Raw genomic sequence first — 23,984 nt, forward strand, 5'->3', positions numbered from 1 at the left:
AGGGTTTGCATTGTACAAGATGATTGTTTCATCACCCAGATGCACTTGAGAGCCATTGCTTTTGTCATATGGCACGTCTTTGCTCATAAGATGCCTCACTGTGCCATTGAGTCCAATCAAGGACACTTGCTATTTTTTAGGAGGGGGCATGTCACGACCTGTGTTTTTCTTTGGACAATATGCAAGTGTGCACAGGGACATGGTGGACTTTGTTAATGGCATCAATTTGGGGCAATAACTTCATGGACATATTGGTACAACTCTTGGGGTCGAAAAGGGAATTAATGTTGATAATCCCATGTGTGGACAACCCCAAAAGTGTGAAGAGAATTAAAGATTAAAGGTTTTATAACCTTTGGTGCAAAGAGAATTAAAGTTTAAAAGGTTTAATAACCTTTGGTGGCCCCTAGGCTAATTATGGAGGCTACACCACTTTTGGAGACACGCCTCTCTTTTTCTCTCATGCTTTTTGGGAAAGGGCTGCTGGCGGGCAGCACTACACTTTGGCTTTTTGGAAAACAGCTGCTGGCAGATCCGCGCTGCTGGATATCACTTGCTTTTTGGATGGACTGTAGGCGGGCTGCTATGAAGTGTGCACAGGCGCAGCTGAACACCCTGTTACGCCTGCTTTTTAGGGAAAAAAAGGCTAGTTGGCTGCTGTACTACAGAACAAAGAAAAACATTTCATTATTTGGACAATCTTGGAGCATTTGGCTTTCTTACTTAGCCATCATGGCTTTTGTTACAAAATTCCTCATTGCTTCTATTTTTTATTGTTCATGTGTGGCATATGGAGCCTGACATGACAGTACATGTATGGCTCATGGACCCGTCTAGCTGCACTCATGTGTGTGCATGACATTGATTTTATATTTGGATGACTTGTCTTGCTTTCCTCGACAATGCTTGAGGTGTCCATGGGACCGGGGATGCTTGGGCACCCTATGGACGTGTATGTGCACACCTGTTTGGGACTGACAGGCGGTCTACATGTGTTTTGCATGTGGTAAGTGTCCCTAAAAACCCAATTTACACCTTTATAATTTCACATACTAATAATTATGGGTGCAAGCCCACACTCACTTATAAGTGACCGGACAACTTATAAGTTGTACACACTGGGCAGGACTATTTTAATACAAGTGGCAGCCAAAAGACGGACATTGCACAAGATTTGAGCAATCAGCTTGTAGGCACACCATCCTGGACCTAAAAAGCACATGTTTCAAATATTATTGAGGAGAACTACAGTTTTGCTCGCGTGCATGCTTTTTTGGTGCATGGAGAGCTGGTCGACTACTTAAAGCTTCCTACCACCATCCACCGCGTCAGATATCTACCAAGTCGAAGGAGGGAAAAGCCACCCGCTGCTGTCACACGTGTGGGTGAGTACGGTTGACTGTACGGCTGTTATTATAGCTAGCCATCGGCCGATTAGAAGGCGGGAGAGAAGAGATAAAAACACTGCTGCTGCTGCCAGCTTTTGGCACCTCTGTATGGCCAATACGGAAAGGTCAGCAGCCCTCTGTACGGCCAGCGCTGGAGAGAGAGAGAGAACAAATCAGCTGCAGCCCGCTTGCGCGCACAAAACAAAGAGAGAGAGAGAGAGAGATCTGCTGCAGTCGACTTTTCTCAACAAGCTCCTGTACGGCCTATGGATGCATGCGCCTATATGTTCAAAAACAGTCCCCTGCCTGTTTTTAAGGGAGTCGACCAGCTTCTTTTAGCTTGTGGTTTTCCTTTTTGCCAAAAGTGCCTTGGCTGCCAAAAATATCTGCTTTTTATGCTTTTTCCCAACTTGTTGCCCAAGTTGTAGCTAGGCGCCTCCTTTCCACTTGTACATGCCCAAAATAATAATATGTCCGGCCAGCTTTTAATGATGTGTGAACACACTGACTTATAAACTATATAAGTCACTTAAATGATTAAAATCCCACGATGCTTATGTTGTGTAGCCATCTTTCAAGCCAATCCTTGTCAGTGAATGCTTTAGCTTCCTTCTGTGGAAAATCCCCGTTCTCACCTTGGTTCTGTTCTGTGTGTGGGCTTGCTTGCCCTTTGGTCCTCCAAGCTCTTTTTACATCACGAAACTCATGCCTGAACACTTGGACAAGTTGATGGACACATGGGAACAGGGATCCTTCGGTTTGCATAGGAAAAAGCACTAGTCTTGGTCAAAAAACAACAAGAGCAAAAAGTCAAACAACGTTCACCAAAAGCTGAGGGCACCATTGGAAAGACGACATCGAACTAGATCAAAAAGCTAAAAGCAGCTCCAGGGCCAAAAAGCAAGGCCCTGAAGTTATAAAAGCACAAATCAAGAACTTTGGCTCTTATTAATATTTAATAAAACAAAAGTAAAGAGGCAAAGCAAAAGCAAGAAAATAAAACAAAAGCAAAGAAGCAAAGCAAAAAGCAAGGCAAGGCAAAAGCATGGACCCCCCATCAAGTATATAAGAAGCTTGTACCCTCATGGTGGAGCATAGAAACTTTTGGAGCTTAAACTTCATGAAGAGCAAGAGTAGCCTTGAGCAACGTCATCATCCTCCCCCTAACCGCCACCCAAATCTCCCATCTCCGCCCCAGCCCCCATTGTTGCAGAGCCGCCGCCGCCGGCATCGCCGCCTCTTCAACCGGTGCTCCGCCGCGCAGAGCCAGCCTTCGCCGGTGCTCCACCGCCCAGAGCTAGATTCCGCCATAGTCGCCGCCAACCCAGAGCCGCATTCCGCCGCCTGCTATCTGCTCCACCGCCTCTGCACCATGACTAGCATCACCTGTGCCTCCACCTGCCACCCTCTGCGCATGCGCCTCCGCTTGCCGCTCCTGTGCGCTTTGACAAACCTGGCTGTGCCACCTTTTGCAGCTGCCTTTGTTGCTGCCTCCAGACGCCGCCTGAACTCCAGCAGCGCCAACTGTCCCATCTCAAAGCACCGCCGCCCTCAAAAGCTTCGTTGACATTCTGCCACCTCCTCGAAGTGTGTCACTTGGGATTACCTCTGTCCGGATTAGGAGCAAAGAACCTTGTGGATATTTGGAAGCATCAAACTTGATTCGGACACTTGATTTTGGCACTAGCCCAGTGTAAGACTCTTGTGGGTCATCTTCGTGGTGAGCTCGGCATTAGATATCTTGTGCCTCGACATCGACTTCAGCCGACCTTGACATCAGCACTCGTGTTTGATATGGTATTCATTTGTTGTATTGATCCTGGCTTTGAAAAACCCATCAATTGTTCTCGAAATAAATTCCTAAAGAGGGGGATGGGGCCTGTTCCCCGCTCAGCGTGGTGTACTGTGTGAAACCCCTATTCCCATCTCTCTCTCCCCTTCTCTCTCTCTATTTATATCTCTTGTACATGTGGTTAAATCTATCACTGCACGCTGCATTGGGCTTACACCCCAAAACACTGATCAAAGCTGGTAAAGAGACAAAATGGTGACAGCGGGTATGTCCCTCTACAAGATGGTGCTGAAAATGTCAACGGGTCCAACTGCTGCTCTATGGATCTCCTCTCTAAGGACACCATGCCTCTAAAAGCACTGCGGGCCCCCCAAACCCTGGATGTTGCATGAAACAATCCACATAACAAGGAGCGGTGGAAAGCGGAACTCTCTGAACTACTCTCGAAGTGTCTTGGGCGTGGGTTTTGATGGAGCGTAATCACTATCGGTCCTCGAGCGAAGCCGCACCAGATGGGTACGAATCCCGGCGTCCATGTGTGGCCACTTTGTTCAAGCCGTAGAGTATGCATACTCTCGACTCCGCCTGTCATAGTGCAAGTATCTGTAGGCAGGGGGAAGTGGCACTGCCACTGAGATGTGAAGAAACACAAAACACAGCATGTCCAAGCTAGAGGACACCATCTCCCCTTCTTGGTCCCTAAGGCCCGAGCCACCCAACTCCATCCGAGCCAAAGGCCAAAGGTGGGTAAGCATATATATCAATGATACGCAGGTCGTGCAACTCCACCCTCCAGTCTGCGTTCTTTGTGCTACACTCACTTGGAAGGAGAAGATCACCGAGCCACTCTATGGGGTGGACGGTCTGGAGTGATATAACACCACACATATGTGAATGGGAGGAGCCACCTTCTCCTCGAACATGCTAGTGCCTTCAACGGGAAGACACCGGAAGAAACTGTAGTCAACTGGCTGCCCCAAGCACATTAGGGGGGCGGTGACGACTCAAGAGGGAGAACCCGCACCAGAGAGGAAGCGATTGTCATCTCTACCGGCTTCAAAAAAACTCACACACAACCGTATCCTCCTGGATCCTGCCAGCCTCGCACGCCTCTTAGCATCGATCTACTTTGAAAGTCGGCCATCAGTTCTGCCACGGGCCGGCGGTCTGCCACTCTCCTGCGCCAGTCTCAACCGAGGTAGCATACTTGTGCTCTGGTACCTAAGGGCCTCGATCCTGACAGCCTTGCAGCCTCTCAACATCGCTCTACTCTGGAAGTCGGCCAGCGGTTCTGCAACGGGCCGGCAGTTTGCCACTCTTGTGCGCCAGTCTCAACCGAGGTAGGATACTGGTGCTCTAGTACCTAGGGGCCTGTGTCTCACCCACCACCCTAGGAAAGGCCTGAGCTAGGGCTGGGCGGGGGAGGGGGGACAATTGGAGGCAGCCCATTGGACTGCTGATAGGGACAAAAGCTCTAGCGAAGTGTCCCATCTGCTTGCATATGAAACATCGGCCATGGTACTCAACTCTCTGCAAAATAAGGGTCCCCTGCAAAAACTAGGGAGCAAAATGGTGTGAGGCACAGACTCCAAGGAAGAAATACAGATACAAAGCTGTGGGCTGGAAGCGACGAGAGGCCTGCCTGAGCCAAGGTGTCTTGAAGAGTAATTATTCAAAACCGTGCCCTTTTGGACAAGTTGATTGTTCGTGGCCTTCTTCCGGGCGATGAGCCTTTGAAGGACTTCCTCAGGGCTAGAATCTATGCCCGCACCCCAATTTTGGGAAGCCCTTGGCCCTTGAGTACAAGATGGATTCTCACGGAGATACAAGCCCCTAGCTTTAGCCCTGCATTTGAGGAGAGATTTGCGTGCTTGAGATCATCTTAGGCCGGCCCTTCACCAGCAGTCAGCTCTCCCTCTCCTATTGCCTCTAAGGAGTGTCTCAGACAGCCTCAGATCTAGAACTCCCTAGTCCATCTACCTAGTGGTAACATGCTTGGCGCTCGCCCGCACGTATCGTGTGAAGCTTCAACCATCGGCCTCGCTAGGTCATTGTGAGATTGGCTTACATTCAGACAACTGCCCCTAGAGGCCCAGTCGAGGGGCCTCAGTTGGATCCGGGGTAGGAAGAGACTCGGCCTCGACATGGACTCTTCCATACCTTCAGAATGGCTGGCCCCAATCCCATATCCTCCTCCCCCGCAAAGGCTGGGAGTGTTCACCAGACATGATATACCCTTCGCAGTTCATGGCGCGGATGAGACCTCCGCCTTATACGGTATACCCTTCACAGTTCATGGCGAGGATGAGACCTCCGCCTAACTCACCTTCTCAATTGGACCTCATGGCAAACTGGAGAGGGCAGAGCCCTCATGGAGGATTTTAAAGGAATGGGACCCGGGGAAGCATACATGGCATGATCCAAATGATAGGGAGGCAACTCCTGGCACCCCCTTTTTTGCATACACCGCATGGCTGGGCCGAAGGATCCAGATGTCAGAGGTTGAGGACACTCCAGCAATACCAGTAGCAATAAATGCACGACACTAGCACTCCCAAGGCCTCTCACCGCAGTTTATCTCAGATTTCTGGAAGAGGCAGTGGGACAATTTTCAAGCGCGGAAGATCACTCTTTCTGTGGTGGCAGTATGTCTGAGGTGTGGCCATTCCGAGGACTCCCTGCGTCATTGTCTTTGGGATTGCCTGGGGCCATAGCCTTCATGGCATATGAGGAGGGTGGGGGACTAGCCCTTCAAGTCTCTCACCTTCATATTTCTGTAGTGCCAGTTCCAGCTCCATCCTGGGGAAGCATACATGGCATGATCCAAATGATAGGGAGGCGACTCCTGGCACCCCCTTTTTTGCATACACTGGCACCCCCTTTTTTGCATACACCGCATGGCTGGGCCGAAGGATCCAAATGTCAGAGGTTGAGGACACTCCAGCAATACCAGTAGCAATAAATGCACGACAGTAGCACTCCCAAGGCCTCTCACCACAGTTTATCTCAGATTTCTGGAAGAGGCAGTGGGACAATTTTCAAGCCCAGAAGATCACTCTTTCTGTGGCGGCAGTATGTCTGAGGTGTGGCAATTCCAAGGAGTCCCTGCGTCATTGTCTTTGGGATTGCCCGAGGCCATAGCCTTCATGGCATATGAGGAGGGTGGGGGGCTAGCCCTTCAAGTCTCTCACCTTCATATTTCTGTAGTGCCAGTCCCAGCTCCATCTCCTGGTGACTAGACTCCAAGTTCTTGCCAGAGATGGGAGATTTGCGGCGCCGCATAGCATATCTAGAGAGCTCGATGCAGGGAAGCCATCGAAGGCACCCTCACTCCGCCAACAGAGTCCATCCAGAGCATCAAGCTTGATATCATTCATATCCTCCATGGACAGTAGGGGAAGCTTCAAGGTGGTTCAAGCACATGGAGAAGAGTTGGGAAGCCGTCTTGAGGATCTGGCTACCCAGTCCCTTTCTCACTGACAGTGGTGGTGAGTCCGCTTGGCACTATAGACCACCTGTGTGGTTGTTTCCCCCTCCCCCCATTGTATGACATAGCCTTCTCCTCCTAGAGGGGCCTGCTGAAGGAGAAGTGCATCCTTCCCCATCATTCTGTCTCTTGATTCTCACTCCACATGTGGGGACGAGTTTGTACTTAGCCAATGAGGCTGTATTTTCTTGGTAACTAAATCTTTTTCCCAAAAAAAAAAAACAAAAAAGAAAACAAGAGAAAAAATGATGCTATTAAAACCTTGAAGGGGCCTATTCCTGCACACTTGACCAAAATCAGCCAGCAGATGCTGTGGACACCTAAAAAGTTCAAACACCTCAGAAAATGTACTCTCAAATCATACATGTCAATTCTTTGTGACGCCAAGGTTAGAGGCAGAAGATGTGTGTATTATGCTCTCAAATCATACATGTCAATTCTTTGTGATGCCAAGGTTAGAAGCACAAGATGTGTGTATTATGCATTTGAGAACACATAATCTGGCTGATGTCAAAAGTTGACGCCCAAATAAGTATTGTGTGGATACTCTGGTAATGCCCATAGTACTTTACCAAGTGCAAGTGTGAGGAGGCAGATCTATGTTGTTAAAAAGAATCAAAAAAAGATTTTTCTAAGTAATACAACAAGCTCCCTACTCACTCCTTGTCGCTCCTCCTTGAGTCGGAAAACCTACCTAAGGCCCTCGGACTGAAAAGGCTGAGAATATATGGCCAAACCCCAAAGTGCACCATCAGTTGCCAAAGATTGCATGAAAAGTCAGTTGCCAGGTGCAAAACCTCTCAGCTCTCCCTCCCAATCCTTACTAATCTCTTTCACAACTACAGGCAAGGAATTTCCTCTCTTGTAGCAATATACATTTCACAAAGACACTAACTAACTTAGGTGCCGGGACATTTTTCGTCCAAGCAGGACAAAATGAGGAAGGATCAAGAAGAACTTACAGTTTTGCACGTAGAAGTTGAAAGGCCCGTGTCTTATTTTTCAATTGAGTACGCTCCTCAGTGCAGAAAATCCTTATGCCACTGGGTTTATGGAAAAGGTCAATCGCAGTTTCCACTTTGTTGACATTCTGACCTGCAAAGCACATTTGCTAATGCTGATGTCACTCGTTATTGAAACCAACCTTACTTGGTTTCAGAGGTAATAAAACACTGCACACCTTTTAGGCTAGAGTATATCCAGTGTACATCAACATTAAATTACTTTTGTTAGTCTACATAAGCCTCAAATGTTTTGCTACTAATGTACTTCAGCAATTTCACGGTGACATACAGCTTAACCTACCAACTTGGGCATTCCTTTGACTAAATGATTGATAAGAATATCAACACTGAAGTTGAGGGCTACCCATCACAAAACAAGTGCCAGAGAACAATAATCCTACTTAACTTGCAAACACACAGAAGACAACAAAGTAAACCCAAATCTATTGTTTATTGCCAAAACATGCTCGTATTACCAATGTTTCATGGATCTAGACCTATATCCAGTTCATGCATGCTAACCTGCTGTGCATACAAAAGATGTCTTGCTGAACCACAGCTTGGTCATACTCTCTAGAAGCTTGTGTTCTTGCCTAGAGAAGCCTCAAGCGGCCTCTATGCGGAGGTTCTTGCCAACATGTGAGAGATGCCTAAATGAATGTTGAAACCCCATTTATAAAGGGTTCAGAGTTGGTTGATTGCTTCAAAGTTGGCTGATTGCTGGTCATTTTCATGTCAACCAGCACCTTTCAAGTAAAAAAAGCATCATAAACTTCATAAAACACGTTCATAGTGTGTGCCCCAAAGCTGTCCCATCCATAAGCGCATGTCCTAGGCACATACGGGTACCATTTGGGCTGTCAAAACTCATCCAATATGTGCCAAAGACAGTGGAGGTAGAGTAGGCTTAACTAACACAAGAAACTCTTACCCGAGAATCATTTGCCATTTACAGTCACCTTCTAGCGTAAGGCCGAAGTAACAATGAAAGCACACACACCACGGATGTCAGGGTTTGAACCCAGGTCCATTCATTTAGTTAGGATAGTATGCCTCGGGCTAGAAGAGTGAATTTTTCTTCCAACAGATTCATTATTCGAGATCCTACTCCATAAATCCTAGCCGACAACCTCTTGGGTAATCCCACCAACCTTCCTACCAATGCCTAGCTACAATAGCTCCACAGTCAAGTCCAAAACTGTTTCTATCTAGTTCTTTATCTTGTTGCCCTCCTTCAAGGATTAGTCCTGGGAATTAGCCTGCACATGTCTTGCACATGACATATGGACTGATCTAATGGTTGGTCATGTACATGCCTCTTATGTGATCAAAGAGAGGTATCTCATGAAGGACAACTGCCTATGAGTTGTGTCAAACATGAGGCAAAAGGTCATCAATAAGAGCCATGCTCCTCCGTATGCAGGACATAGAGGTATCATATCCACTACACGCACGATCGAGCACTATTTCTCTTGGCCAAGTACGCACAATGATATTGAGGCATATGTACATGCATATATTACATGCCAAAAGGTCAAGTTCAACAAGAAAAAGGCTCCAAGTTTGCTTCAACCATTGCCTATTCCCTCACAGCCATGGGAAAGCATTGCAATGGACTTTATCATGGATTTGCCTCGTACTCAACAAGGCAATGATTCTATTTGAACCATTGTTGACAAGTTTAGCAAGTAGTCACACTTCTTGTCAGTCAAAAGACCATTAAGTCTGAGCATATGGTCAAGATGTTTGTGACAAGTGTTCAAACACCATGGCGTGCCTAAGTCCATTGTGGGGGATAGGGAACCCAGGACTACGAGCCTCTTTTGGAGAGCTCTGTTTGACAATATGGACACTAAGCTTGACTTTTCATTGGCTTTTCACTCCCAAATGGATGGGCAAAGTGAGGCTGCAAATTCAGCTCTGTTAGATCTCCTCAAACGCTATGTTGCAGATCAAAAAATTGCTTGTGAGAAGTATCTACCGTTGGTAGAGTTTGCATACAATAAACACACTGCATGCCTCCATGTGAAAGGCCCCATTTGAGATTGTATATGGCAAAGTGATATTGCTACCCATCCTATGCACTAAGGATGAGATCTTTGCAGCAGATCAGTATGTCAGAGATCTTGATGTTGCCTTGGCACAAGTGTGGACAGCCATTGCTCGTTCATAGGATAAGCATAAGAGGGCTGCTAACAAGCATAGAAGAGAGGTGGACATCAAAGAGAATGATTGGGTATTGCTGAAATTTGAGAAAGCAAGACTCCGTGAGAGGCCTAGAAAGAAGGGACCATGCCCTAAGCTCTCTACGAGGTATTAGGGACCTTCTAAGGTGATCAATAAGGTTGCTTTCCCTAAGCTCTCTATGAGGTATTGCCGACCTTTTAAGGTGATCAAGTAGATAAATGAGGTTGCTTCCTAGCTTGCATTGCCTCATCAGTGAAGGATTCACAATGCCTTTCATGTGAGTTTGCTGCGGAAGTATGTGGAGCCAGAGCCAAAAGAGACTATCACTAAAGAGCCCCTAGAGGTTGATGAGCTAGAGGTAGTTCTTCAACCTTAGCGAATTGTGTTTCACAAGGAGAGAAAGCTATCTGCTAGTAAGCTTTCAAGACGATACCTTGTGAAGTTCAAGAACTATTTGTCTATCAACGCAAAATGGGTTGATGAAGACTACTTCAAAGACTACCACAACTGCTTCACACGTATTTGGAGGCTTTTCAGGGGGGGTGTCACCATTTGGCCGCCCAAGTGGTCTTCCCCTATTTCTTGCCAAGGTACAAGAGGCCAAGGAGCATTGTGTCACCCACATTAAGGCCAGGACTCACATCAGCTACTACGGGAGGCCAGGCCTTGGGTCACCCATAGTGTGGTCAAGACGTGGAACCCATTGTCAAGGATCCCAGTTTCAGGCTTTCCACTGAACCAAGTCAGCAAGCCTTGCTATCTACAAGTTTCAAGAACGGGAGATGTATCATTGGATAATGCATGTGCACGCATCTCTGCTTTCTTCAAACTGATTTTGCGTGACTTGTTTTTGTGTGGTTCATAGTCACAGGGGATGGAAGGGACGAGTGCTTGGAACGGAGGGACGCCGAAACGGGACAGACCGGCGACGAGAATGGCAGGGGACAGACGGACGTCCCCTAAGAAGCGTCACTCACAGGGGACGCGGACGCGGACGCCTCAGGAACGGGGACGGTTATGTGAGGAGACGGCAGGGAGCCGTTTGCGCGTTTTTCTGCCGTTGCGTCCGCCGTTTATAGCCGTTGCAGTCGCCGCTTCCAGCCGTTGCAGTAGCCGCTTGGCCATTTATGGCTTGGGCCTTGGGCCTTGGCCCTTGAGCCTTTGAGGCTTGGCCCTCTCTCTCTCTCTTGCCCTTGAGGCTTGCCTCTCTCTCTTGCCTATCTATATAAGAACAAGCCTCTACAAGGCTACAAGCACACACAACTTTCAAGCTTTCAAGCTTCTTCTAGCTTCCAACTTCCAAGTTCCAAGCCTCTCACACAAGGCCCGCGGGCCGCCGCCCTACTATCTAGACTCTCTCTCTCTCTCTCTCCCTCCCTCCCTCAAGCCTCTTGAGTCTTGAGTCTTCCAACTTCCAAGCCTCTAGGCTCTAGGCCTCTCTCTCTCTCTCTCTCTCTCTCTCTCTCTCTCTCTCTCTCTCTGTGGTTGCCTCCTATGACATGCCCAATTCACGAGAAGGGATGCCCACCAGTTAACCATGCGAGTGAACCGTATTTTGACATGGTTTGTGCCATGTGAACAGGTGGTAAGTATTCATTTCAACCCTTGTATATTTTTCTAAAGGGTAACCTTACTTGTTCACATTCATCAGAGTCGGGCACCAGCCATTGGCCAGTAACTGGGACCTAAGTGATGCAAGTTAGGGCAGCCCAACGTGTGGGCACCCCTTTGACTATGTAAACACAAATAAGTGTGTGTACACTAAAAAGAGGTGCCCACCTTGCTTTGAGGTGGGCTGTGCCATGTGGCACACAGGCATCGGACCCCTCCACCTCCTGCCCACCATCCATGCACAACTGCCTCTCTCTCTTTTTTATACATTGGAGGCTAACACATCTCTCCCTGCTGCTCATCTACAAGAGTCAAGTCGATTATCATTCAGGCCTCTTTCTGGCTGCCATACAGCTGCACCTACTGTACAGCCTACTGTACTTGCTATACAGTCTACTGTACCTGCTGTACTTGCTGGAAACCCTACTGTACCTACTGTATTTACAATAGTACTTGCTGCACCAACTACTGTACCTGCTGTACTTATAGTAGTACTGCTGCATCAACTACTGTACTTGCTGAAAACCCTACTGTACCTGCTGTAATTACAGTAGTACTTACTGCACCAACTGCTGTCCTTGCTGAAAACCCTACTGTACCTGCTGTACTTACAGTAGTACTAGCTGCACAAGTTGTACTACTAGCTGTACCATCTGTACCTCTTGTACCAGCTGTACATCTTCATGTACCTGCTGAATATCATATTACATCTACTGTACCAGATGTATTTGCTGTGAACCGGCTCCGCATGTACCTGATTACCTGCTCTTGGAAACAGCATACAAATACCTGCTCGTGTACTTATACCTGTTTGTGTGCACGTACCTGTTTGTGTACTTGCACTAGGAAGGCTTGAGCCACGGTCTCTGCAAGGGTGTGAGCCAAGCTCTAGTACAAGAGCACCTGTTCATCCATGATCTCGGAAAAAACGACAGTTTTGCGTTCACTCACCTCCAGGTGTATGAGACTGGTGGCCAAGTTATTTTGACTCTTTCAACGAGTCCGGCTTCGACAATCTACTTCGAGTCTCGACCCACTCTTGTTTGGGTATCTTGCCTTCATATTTGCAATTGCATTGGATTATCTAGCTCGAAAGCCCTTGGAATCTTGTACCCACACTAAAATACTCCAATAATATACTTCAATATTGGGGGGGGGGGGGGGGGGAGGGGGAGGAGGGCGGGGTCGGCCCGCTCACTGCCCCAATGGTCCTGTACTATGAAATGCTTGTCTCTTGCACATTTCCTTGTGCAGTGATGTATCTTTCAGTAGTTTTGTGCATTGTGGCTATTACATTTTAAGTGTTGACGCGCGTATTGTTCACTAGACGGTGCCCAAGGACGTTTACACCTAGCCGGTGTAGTTACAAAAAGTTCGTCGTGATATTCTTGGATGACATACTTATTTATAGTAAGTCATTGCACGAGCATGTGTAGCATCTTAGGACTGTCTTGCAGATGTTGAGATAGGAGAAGCTCTATGCAAAGGAATCCAAGTGCAACTTTTTTAAAACAAGGCTCCTTTATTTGGGTCGTATCATCACTGAGGATGGTATACGTGTAGACCCACACAAAGTGAGACAGATTTTAAGTGGTCGGTGCCACGGACTATACAGTGGGTAAAATGAAACCGATCCCGTCAAGTGGGAAAGACTCCGTTGGACACCCACACGCTTAATAGCACAACTTTAAAACCACAAATTTGAAATGGACAACTTAATACAACTTGAAATTGAAATGAAATGAAATGGAAAAATGGACACCAGCACTGGGGCCGGAACGGGCCGACCCCCCCCTCAATATATGATATATTTATTGGGAGTATTTAATGAATACAATGCTCCATGGGTTCCAAGAACCAGTTAATGTCCATGTACATATGAAAACAATACCAAACAAATGGGCTCGAAGTCGAATTTCAATGTAGAAGCTCGAAGCAGAACGACCACTAGTGTGGTCCAATCTCTACGGTCCTGTGCTTTCACTGGACTCCGCGGAGAGCGCCTCACTGGTGTTCCGAGACCACGCACAAACAGGCGCTCTCGTACTAACGCCCGGCTCTCCCGATCTCAGCACCTTTGGACCGAGGTTCTCCAATAGAGCTTGGACAACCCAGCACCGAACGGGTGTTGGCCGTATAGGGAGTCGAAAATCCCTTATCAGATTTAAACACAAAATACTTTTACTTAAATCTGAAATTCACTTACTTGTGGATTGCGGATGGGAAAACCAAGATTTATGGTGTTAGTACGCAGTTACTTGAGAGAAACTCCATGATGCAGCAGCACATCGAGAGAAGTAGCCGCCCCGAGTAAAGTATAGCCTTCTGATTATACGAGCCCAACCATCAACAAGTGGAACAGTAGCTGTGCATGAAAGGTACAGCCGCCTGAGGCGAGGATGAGCAGCTTTTAGAGGATGGAGTTGTTTATAAAGTACAGCCGTCGGCCACCTAGCTGTAGTAGCACTGTTGTTGGAGATAAGCACACGCCCACAGCCTGTTGATGATGAATTTACAGCCACCTGCTGCAGAGGGTACTGAGGTGCAGCCGGAAGTGATGTCGCCTGCAGTCAGCGCTGGCTGGAGGTACAGCCGCCTGTAGAAGAGCTGGCGCAGGCAGCAGCAACATAAACAGCCTCCTGTAGAAGAGCTGGCTGGAAAACTGGCGCACAGCCACCTAGAGAAAGGTTGCCTGGCTGCTATACACAGGCGCAGCCCACCTGTAAGAGGGTAGAAGCAGCCGCCTGTAGGAAGTAGAAACAGCCGCCTGTAGGGAGGTGAAAGCAACCACCTGCAGGCAGTCAGCGCTAGCCGCCTGTAGAAGAGGAGGCGCAGCCAGCAGCAGAGGAAACAGAAGCAGTCGCCTTCATGAAAACGTGCGCCCGAGAGAGGGAGAGTCGCCAGTTGTCTCACGTAAGGTGGAAGCGATTCATGCCCACGCTTGAAGGAGAGAGTCTTTTTATAAAAATTAAGGTGTAGTTTACTCTACGCTTGCATGTGGGTGGGGAGTATGGGTAGGTGACCATGCCCACCCCCACACTCACTTAAGTGGGGCTCCCCACCTTGGCCCCTAAGTGGGTGCCCAAAGGGGGTGCCCACATTTAAGTGAATGTGAACACTTAACCTTATAAAACTAAAGGTTAGAAATAAAATAATAAAAACAACATGTGCAACATACTTACCACCTGTTCACATGCACCAAAACTCGTCAGAATACAAAGCAGACTTCACGACTCACTGGCAGGCGTCCCCGCTCAGTAAGTAACACGTCAAGCAGGCAAACACACAAATACATGTCATGCGAAAACAGTTTCAAACATGCAAAATATGTGTGCATGTGCAAATAGTAACATGGACATATCTCCCGTTCATGGAACAAGTACAAAATATCTGTCGGCACAAAACTGGCACAACATAAAAACATAAAAACCTGGTCTTCCTATGGAGTGACAGTCCCATAGGTAAGACACAGTTCCAGGCACGACTCTCCCTATGGTGTGACAGTCCCATAGGCAAAACACGGCACGAATACTGGCTCTTCCATGGCGTGACAATCCCATGGGTCGAACACAGTCCAGGTCATACACGGGTGGCATGATACAAGCTCCAATTCATACGACACCATCCTGCTAACACACGGGTGGCACCAGTCTGGCTCCCGTCCATGTCAGCAAAATACTGGCCTCTTCACACAAGACACCGGCCTGGCCTCAAGTGAACGAGACGCAAAAACTGGAGATGGACCAAATGGTCGGCCAATCGGTGACATAAAATCCGTTTGGGCTTTATAGGCTTCTTTCAGAAGTTAATCCAAAATTATGCCAAGCATCCAACTCGACCACGAACGGCTTGCTAGGATCCACTAAATGCAACATAGGTGCCGTGGTCGCCAACTCTTTCAGAACCTCCAAGCTCGTGTTAAGGATTTCATTCCAATACCATTCGTGCCTTTCTTTTTCGTACTCCCCTTTAAGAGTCGTGTCAATGGTGTAGCCACCTAGCGATTTTGCCATAGGGGCAAGTCTTTTCCAAGAAAGTCAGCATGCTGCCTTTGAGAAGCTCATTGAGGCTGAGATGTGATACTCAAGTTCGCAAGAGGAGTTGCTTGCAGTCATCCATGCCTTAGAGAAGTAGAGACATTCCAAGTTTGTTGTGTGGACTGACCATCATTCCTTTAAGTACAGTTGTATCCAAGGTGATTTGCACGGTCACAAAGCCAAGTGAGTTGAACTCATGCAAGAAATCGATCTTGAGATACAATACCACAAGGGGTCTAGCAATCAAGTTGCAGATGCCCTTAGTCTAATTCCTGGGGTTAATGGCTTGTCGGTAGATGAGATATCAGCTAACCTCTATCTTTCTCTTCAGGGGCTTTGCCAAGGAAATATTAGTATAAGCTATCTTCCTAGTTTTGCGGTCCGTTCAGGATCGAAAGGAAGATTAGTGATGTTTCGTACCGCCTAGAACTTCCTCCAAAAATAACGGTTCATCCTGTCTTTCATGTCACTAGACTGAAAGCACGGTTAGGCAATTCCAACACGGTTGTTCTTACGCAGGAATTGGTTCGGGAAGAGAGAAACCAAGTCTATTCTCTGAGAGCCCGAAGCGGTTCTGGATCAATGTAAAAAGCATTAAAGACGTTTTGCTTATGATGAGTACTTGAGTGGAGGAAGAGATTTGAGAGGGAGGCTACATGGGAATCTGTAAGGAATCTCAAAGCCCAACTCCCCGGCTTCATTGCTGAGGATATCAATGGTCCTTAAGGGGGAAAGTATGTTACATTAGAACGGGTGCACACTAGCGTGGGGTCAAGATGGAGACCGGACATGGGGTGCCTAGTAGGGGGAGAATCCCGTACGTGGGAAGAGGCTTATAGTGGAGGCATAGTTATGAGTATTTATAGGGTTAAAAGCTTATAAAAGCACTGGAGCTAATTATAAAGCCCAATGGCCTATATAAGTGAAACCTAGGCTCATAATTTATTACAATCATCTAGTCTCACATCGTTGAGCATGGCCCATCGGGGATGTTCACCGCAACGACAACTGTAGGGTGTGGCTTGGTGGTATGGGGTGCCACGTCTCACTGGGGTGGGGAGCTTCTCCAAGGATGTAGCTATGGCCTCTAGCTCGGAGGTGAGTCCGGAGGACTCTATGGCTGGGAGATGAGCCTTAAACCTTGCTCCTACATGGTTCCATGTCAGATAGTTCCAGGGTTTGGTCTTGGAGGACCTTACAAGTACAAAGATTTAAACACTGGAAAGGTCATAACTGCATTCAGAATCTCAAGCTATAATCGTAAGTCTTCAAAGGCAAATTTCAGACAAAACGTAACTCCTCAATCAAGCTAGCAGGATTTCAAGCAAGAGATCATACTGTATATAAAACTGTAAAACCATGCACTCCCCTACCAGTACAGCTATCTTGCACATACAACAAGGTTCCAGCACATGTTTAGAATAAAAGCGATAGATACGCTGCAGGCAATTGACTGGTGCTTATGGTTATTGGTTTAGTAGCATTTTTGCAAACAAAAGAACTAAGGAGAACATCCAGTGAGAAATGAGGAGCACATCACTAGCACAACATGGAGCTTACTAACAAAATATGCAGATGACCATACCTCCAGCACCTCCGGATCTTGCCGTTGTGAGTTCTATGTCCTTCGGATCAATAACCACCTCGACTTCATCCACCTGTCACAAAAGGACGCACTTTTGTTTAACTTTGAGATTTGCATGGTCCTCTCAGATGACACTACAATTTCCAGCAATTCAACAAAAACCTTGACCTTACTTTTATACATTTACAGTTGGCAAATCTATTAATGTCTTCAAATAATGCAATGGCAAAGACACTACATTTTGTTCAACATTCTGCAACAGAAAGTAGAGAATGCCCACCCGCTCTTCGTGAACATGAAGCCTGTAGCATGGACAAATCAGGGCAGGAAAAGGCCGGTAAATACAGACTACAAGCTATAAAATACCACCTCGAACTGTGGTTCTGCTGCCCATTCAAACAGCTTTCCCAATCCAACTTCCTAATCCATTGTGTGTTAAATGGCACCCTGTAGAATCCGTACTCATGTGCACCTATTACTGACAACCAATAAACCCCAAATGGCCAGCAAAAAACCCCCCCTTGAGAACAAGATTATGCACTTTTCAGCTCCAGCGATAAGCTGTGACCCCTCACATTTATGCTGCTGTAGTGGCAACGGCGCTTTTTAAACCTTTAAAAACGGTGATCAAATCAATCAATACATCAACACTAAGGCAAAAAAGTTCCCTAGTTTTCACTACAGAAAGGAGCACTGTTCTCTAAGCTACAAAGGAACAAAAATCCAACCTTCCTTAAGAGAATGTGATCAACATAGTCATAGGCATGGACCTTTATGTTAGAAATTTTACCTGTTTCAAGTCCCTCTTTGCCCCTTTTTTAACAGCTAGCCATTCCAAGCATGCAAGTTCACACTTCACTTGGATTGGTTTGCATAAGTTTTACCATTCCCTTACCTCAAATCCAAACAATGGCGAGCATCTCCATATGAAACTGGAAATCAGTTCACAATAGAGACAGCAAATGACTGCCAAAAAAGTACCCACATAGCACCTGAAAAGGCCATCATTCATCTCTACAATGGTACCACTGTGACATAGTCAATGGCTCCATTCCACGAATGGAACACTGAACATACCACTTACAATGTTTTGAATCAAAAAAGGCTGAAAAGCTACCTTCATCTAAAGTTAACCATGAAATAGCTTGTGAGCCCTTACCATCACTATCCTTTGTATAACTAAACCTTGAATCAAGCTGCACTACATGTCTACATTAACAAACCACAATCACATAGTGCAAGCATCATCATTACCTCAGGCATAATGGCCACAGTGGCGGTAGACGTATGGACCCGTCCCTGTGATTCTGTCGCTGGCACTCGCTGGACTCTGTGAACCCCTGCTTCATACTTGAGTTTGCTGTAAACACGCTCACCAGTGATCTCCATGACATACTCTTTGTAGCCCCCTTTCTCTGCCTTCAACATTCCTCCATCCATCCTTACAAATGATTAATCACACCAATCTATCTCACAAACATTGTTATCAATGACGACTTAATATTTTTATCCTCTCCAAAAGCCTTATATTTGCATCAAAAATGTCACAAGCTCAATTCAAACAGTTATCAATATGACAACTTGATATTTTTATCCTCTCCAAAAGCCTTAATTATATTTGCATCAAAAATGTCACAAGCTCGATTCAAACAGTCATCACTGACCTCTGTGAATGACACAGTGGACCATTTCCAGAAGCTGCGCTCCGAATACTTTTGATACAGCTTTACCTGCAAAAGATTCAGCCCTCCAGCTATCCACTATCACCCTCAAATACCAAGTTATTTAGCTACAATCATACGTTTGAAAGAAAGACGCCTAATCATCCAAACCCAAACATTACGCATCTCACAGGTTTCCTCTCAATCATCTGCCCCAACCTTAATTAACTGCATCGGAGCCAGAACCACTCACTAAAGCCCACTACTGCACCACAACTTGTTTTCAACAACAGAACGAACTTTGAAGCTTGTCCCTAAATTTTCCATCAGTCAACTATCTGATGCAACATACACAAGATGCGTGTACCTACAAGGTCTCCAGCCCAGATTCCAGCTTCATCACCACCAGTTCCAGCTCTAACTGAAAGCCCACAAGCCAGGTGAGACAGCTTGACAGAGCTACATGGCTATACAGGTTTGCAAAGCTAGGGACTAAAACCATGAGCACAATAAGTGCTGCTTTGTGAAGATCATGTAGTGCTCATCTCAGATGTCATGAGAGTTGCCAAAGCTATAAAGATAAGATAAACCATTACTTGATTTTAAATGCCAGTTATGCTTTTGAAAAGACAGTGAGAGCTCGTACCTTCTAGCATGATGTTTCGTGAATCCAAAGGGTCGCACGGCACCAGCATAACCTGCACCATAGCATAGTAGTAAACCAAAAGCATCTAGGACTAAAGCTAAATCTGTGGCTTTTCAGTCATCAATTGTAATACACTTAAAAATGCTCTTTAAATTTCAATTGTAACTGAACTTCCAAATCTTTTCTGCAGAAGAGAACGTGTCCTTTGGCATGAAGCCTGAAACCTTTATAAGACTCTGTATAGAACACGTATGCCTATGTGATACGGTTTTAAGAGATGGAAAGGAGAGTGCCACGGAATCACACACAACACACACGAATCCTAAACTAATGTATATATTATGTACAAGAAAGAAATAATACAATTGAATCTCTAGTACAATGAATATGGCTAAGTGAAAACGTCAATTGCAGCCCTGTTACCTATTGTACACTCTTGGCCTAGCACTTCACCAACAAAGAAACGCTCTGTGAAATCCAACGCTTAGGAAAGAAGATGATTATGATGATTTGGCTACCCAATGAATATATTTACCGATGCTACTGGTCAGTTTGTTTTACTGTTATCAGCGAGGTCAACCATGTGCCACATCATCACTTGCCATGTGGTAGCGCCTGGCCTATCTTCTATGTACCCCAGGTGAGGTGTGTCACATTCTCCCGCACTTGCATTGAAGTTGTCCTCAGTTGCACCGTGTCCATATAAAGTGCCCTTCCATAAAAGGAAAAGATCCAAGGTACCGAAGATCTTACACACTAGGAGACCACTTTGCATCTAGTGCAAAGGCTCACATTAGGTCCTTGCCGCGCCAACACAAAGACTTGCAAAGCAACCTGCAATTGTTGCTTGATCCATCACTTCTATTTATCCGATCACTCATGACGAAACATTGCAGGCTCCTAGGTATCCTCCAGTAGCCAACAAGAAGAACACTCCAAAGGATGGCTTGTCAAAACTCCGCTATCCAAACTCCAGCCATTGGCTCAGATGGAGCACAAGAAATGCTTGCACTGGCTCCAATGCACCGTGACGGAAGACACCAGAACCAAGAACAATACTACTCAAAAACATCACACCAAATCTATATTCATCTGTAGTGCTCAGGCACCTATATGTCTAAAACACCCATGTATTGTGGAACATACTCCAAATAACACATCCGCTCATAAAGCTAAGCCAAAGCACCAATTGTGGGTACATTCTCCATGAAATCTATGTACTGTGAAGATACACCCTCTCACCTATCCTTCGAGGACGAAGACCCCAAAAACCTTAAGCAACCGCCACTAAAGACAAAGATTCTCCACTTAGTGCAAAAGGTGAACCCTGAAGACTCTCCCTCAAAGACCTCACTGAAAATTTCCTCTATTCGTACTTGTGGCCTAATGCAATGAAGCACCCTTGGTTTGTACTCAACCCAAGAAATGAAAAAAACTTAGACGTGCAAACATGCATCTCCTTCATACTCATCCTCCAGTTCTAAAGAAGCCTCCTCCTAAAACTCCTCCTCCAATTCTAAAGAAGCCTCCTCAGACTGCTCCTCCAAGGTCCTCGTACAATCCTTCGCATAGTGCTCAATGGATTCACACTTCAAACATTGACCGGCCAATCACTTGGTTCAGAACTCCTCTTAAGAGAGTCATGTCCACAACCCCCCCCTCCCACTCCATATTTAAGAATCTCGTTGCCCTTTTACTGCTAGACTTTCTGTAGAGTTCCAGACTTGGAACTCTCCCGCGTTTGGAGGGTCATTGCAAGACAAATTGCGTTTGGAAGATCACATGTAGGTAAAGATGTACAGAACGAGCTTCACTCCCATTCCGGCGGTCATCATTGCACACCTATGCGTAGTTGGCATGAAAGACGTCGTTCGCATCACTAATGGTCTCCTTCGAAGATACTACGGTTTTCCGAGTTCTTCTTCCATGCCTTGTCAAGAACAAACTCAGTGATTGAAGCTTTTAAAGCCTCCTTAGTTCAACGAGAAGATGGACAGAGAAGTCGTCACCAATTGGACCCGTGCGATGGATGTTATGTTCGCAGCAGCAAATGGTTCGGATGTTGCTGGAATGATTGCCACAAGGCGGTCTTGAAGTAGTTTGTTCCTATGGACTATTACTGTGAGCTAAAGCCCAAAAGTAGGGAGCAAGTAATAACCGACAACGTGGCACGTTTCAAGAAACTCCAGCTCATGCTCCTGAGGACCGTTCGATAGTCAGAGCAAGTTGAGCACTTTGTGGATGATTTCAACCCGTCCTTCTACATAGCAAATCCGGAACACTAGGCGCTCGAGGTGCCAACTCTATTCCACTCAGATGCTCAAACATGGCTTCCCTCCATGCTTGCTCTGTGAAACTCGCCGCAGTTGCGTAACAAACTATTCCCTGCTAATCACACTTAGCAACCTTTAATCACTGCTGAATTTTGAGGCAAACCACTCAGAATTTTAAGCAATCACTTGAGAGAGATAGTAGAATGGAAGAGAGAAAGCCGACACAGCATAGACCCGGAACGACAAGGCCCCTTTCACAGGAATATAGATTAATCCTCCATAATTTTTTTTGCAAAGTGTATTGGCTGATTAAATTCAACATGGTATCACCATCAAACAAGATTGAAAAAAAATGTTTTGGAATCTCTTAATTTGTGCGTGATGGCTTACCATACACGCACAAGAGTTGGAGAAACTCACCCATCGGTGTGCCACCCCAATGGCCTTCGGATGGGTCACACAACCGATTGTCTTCTCTTGTGTTTTGGATGCACACAAGAGTGTAGTCCTTCGAAGAAGAATTCAGCTAGCTTTTCTTCAAGGGCTTTGAAACACTTACCCGCGTACACTTGGGCAACACCTCCACCACGAAGTGATGGTCTTCTCTTTTTCGAAAGAATCTCGACACATGATAGAGTAGCTTTAGCCTACTTGTCTTCTTGCTCTCAAGCTCTCAGTGTTGTTTCTCTCTCTCACAAAATGATTATGAAGTTCTTGCCTCTCCTCTCACATGTATAATGAGGGTAGCTAGCCTCTTTTTATAGTGAAGTTCTTTCCCCTTTTCAAAAATCGAAAGAGATAGTCTAAAAGTGCATCTCCCTCTTGAAAATAGAAAGAGATGGTTTCTAGAAGTGCATCTCCTTTTTGAAAATAGAAATAATGAGTGTCCATGAGAAACTTTCTTAATAGTTCTCTCCTCAAAATAGAAAGAGATAGTCTACTCTTCTTTTTTAAAATAGAAAGTCATGGTTCTTCACTAGTAACTTTTCCCCTTCAAGAAATAGAAAGAGATGCTGATAACTAAACTTCTAAAACAAGTTTGCATGTTCAGCTGAAGGGAAAGTTGCTGAGCTGGCACGAGCGAACAGATTCCGCACCACGTCATTAGTTTTTTTTTTTGGCTTTGGGAGTTTACGACCTTTTTGATTCTGATTCCGACCTTCGTTTGCCCAAGAGATGAAGGGAAATCCCTTAAATCAGATTTCAATCCTAAAAGTTAGTATATCTTTAAAATTTGTTGAAATTTAGGTGATAATAATACTTAACCTCCTGCAAAATACAAGCAACTAGATCAACAACCAGTAACATGTAGACATTTGATGCTTAAGGATGAATACCTACGTGTTCACGCAATCCCAAAACAATATTCGATGCAAGTTCATCAAGCAACTTAATGTGCATGTGCCTAAGGTGAATACCATCCGTTCAATACACTTTGTATCCATCTATACTCTCCTCCATAAAGATAAGAGTGCATAATCCATCATGCTTTATAAAGCATGTCTAATCACACTTCCCCACTTCGGGATGGAAGTATGTCCATGGCCAATCAAATTTCCCCAATCAGGGATGGAAACATGTCCAATCATACTTCCCCACTTAGGGATGAAAGCATGTCCATTCATGGGTTCCTCCGGAATAAGAACTCATTTCTAATCATGAAGCCTGCCGTGCTATGTCAGACAACATATCCAAGTTATATTTATCTTCAAGATTCTTGATACAAGATTCCATGTACATGGTTAGGATTTCTCACAAACACAAGTGGGTGACACTTCGAGACCCTCAAGTAAATCTACAAGCTTTGTGGGATCCATAATAAGTCACCCGAAACCAGGGATATAGGATGATGGCGAATGATGAAAGCCTTTCACACTCAAAAAGGGTGGGTGGATGAGGGGGTCAACCTACACCACAAATACTAATACTTTTCCCAAACCCAGACTTGTGCCACTTCTAGAGCCTAGGGACTCTACCCTATCCAAGCACAAACGAGTGCCAAAAAAGAAAAAACTTGCAGGTTCACTAGGTTGTCATACCAACTTTAGTTTACTTGTGCCTATGTGCTAGGGTTGTCAAAGATAGAAAGGAGAGTGCAACGAAATTACACAGCACACACACAAGTCCTTAACTATTGTTGTTAATATATACAAGAAAGACACAATTCAGTGACATCTCTAGTACAAGGGATACGGCTTACTGAAAACGTCAACTGCAACCCAGTGACCTACTATACACTCTTAGCCTAGCACTTTGTCTACAAAAAAACGCTCTGTGAAGTCCAACACTGAGGAAGGCAGATGATTATGAGGA

The 23,984-nt window shown here is 45.8% G+C and overlaps 1 protein-coding gene across 4 annotated transcripts in view; it reads right to left on the bottom strand.

The window, feature by feature from the left end:
- Positions 1 to 23,984, bottom strand: part of APG3 (Peptide chain release factor 1) — a 44,986-nt gene that overhangs the window by 16,211 nt on the left and 4,791 nt on the right. For all 4 annotated transcript variants that reach the window (XR_015267979.1, XR_015267980.1, XR_015267984.1 and 1 more), the window contains 6 exons: positions 19,399 to 19,450; positions 19,124 to 19,173; positions 18,756 to 18,821; positions 18,346 to 18,510; positions 17,092 to 17,164; positions 7,630 to 7,762 (listed from right to left, as the gene is read on the bottom strand). Coding sequence is in view for 1 of the 4 variants with exons in the window: in XM_086812924.1 (XP_086669050.1) it covers positions 7,630 to 7,762; positions 17,092 to 17,164; positions 18,346 to 18,510; positions 18,756 to 18,821; positions 19,124 to 19,173; positions 19,399 to 19,450 (539 nt within the window). In the remaining 3 variants the exon portion in view is untranslated. The remainder of the gene's footprint in view (positions 1 to 7,629; positions 7,763 to 17,091; positions 17,165 to 18,345; positions 18,511 to 18,755; positions 18,822 to 19,123; positions 19,174 to 19,398; positions 19,451 to 23,984) is intronic.

Source organism: Cibotium barometz, chromosome 2 (assembly GCF_041138505.1).
Source record: "Cibotium barometz isolate CiBa-2024 chromosome 2, ASM4113850v1, whole genome shotgun sequence".
NCBI lineage: Eukaryota > Viridiplantae > Streptophyta > Polypodiopsida > Cyatheales > Cibotiaceae > Cibotium > Cibotium barometz.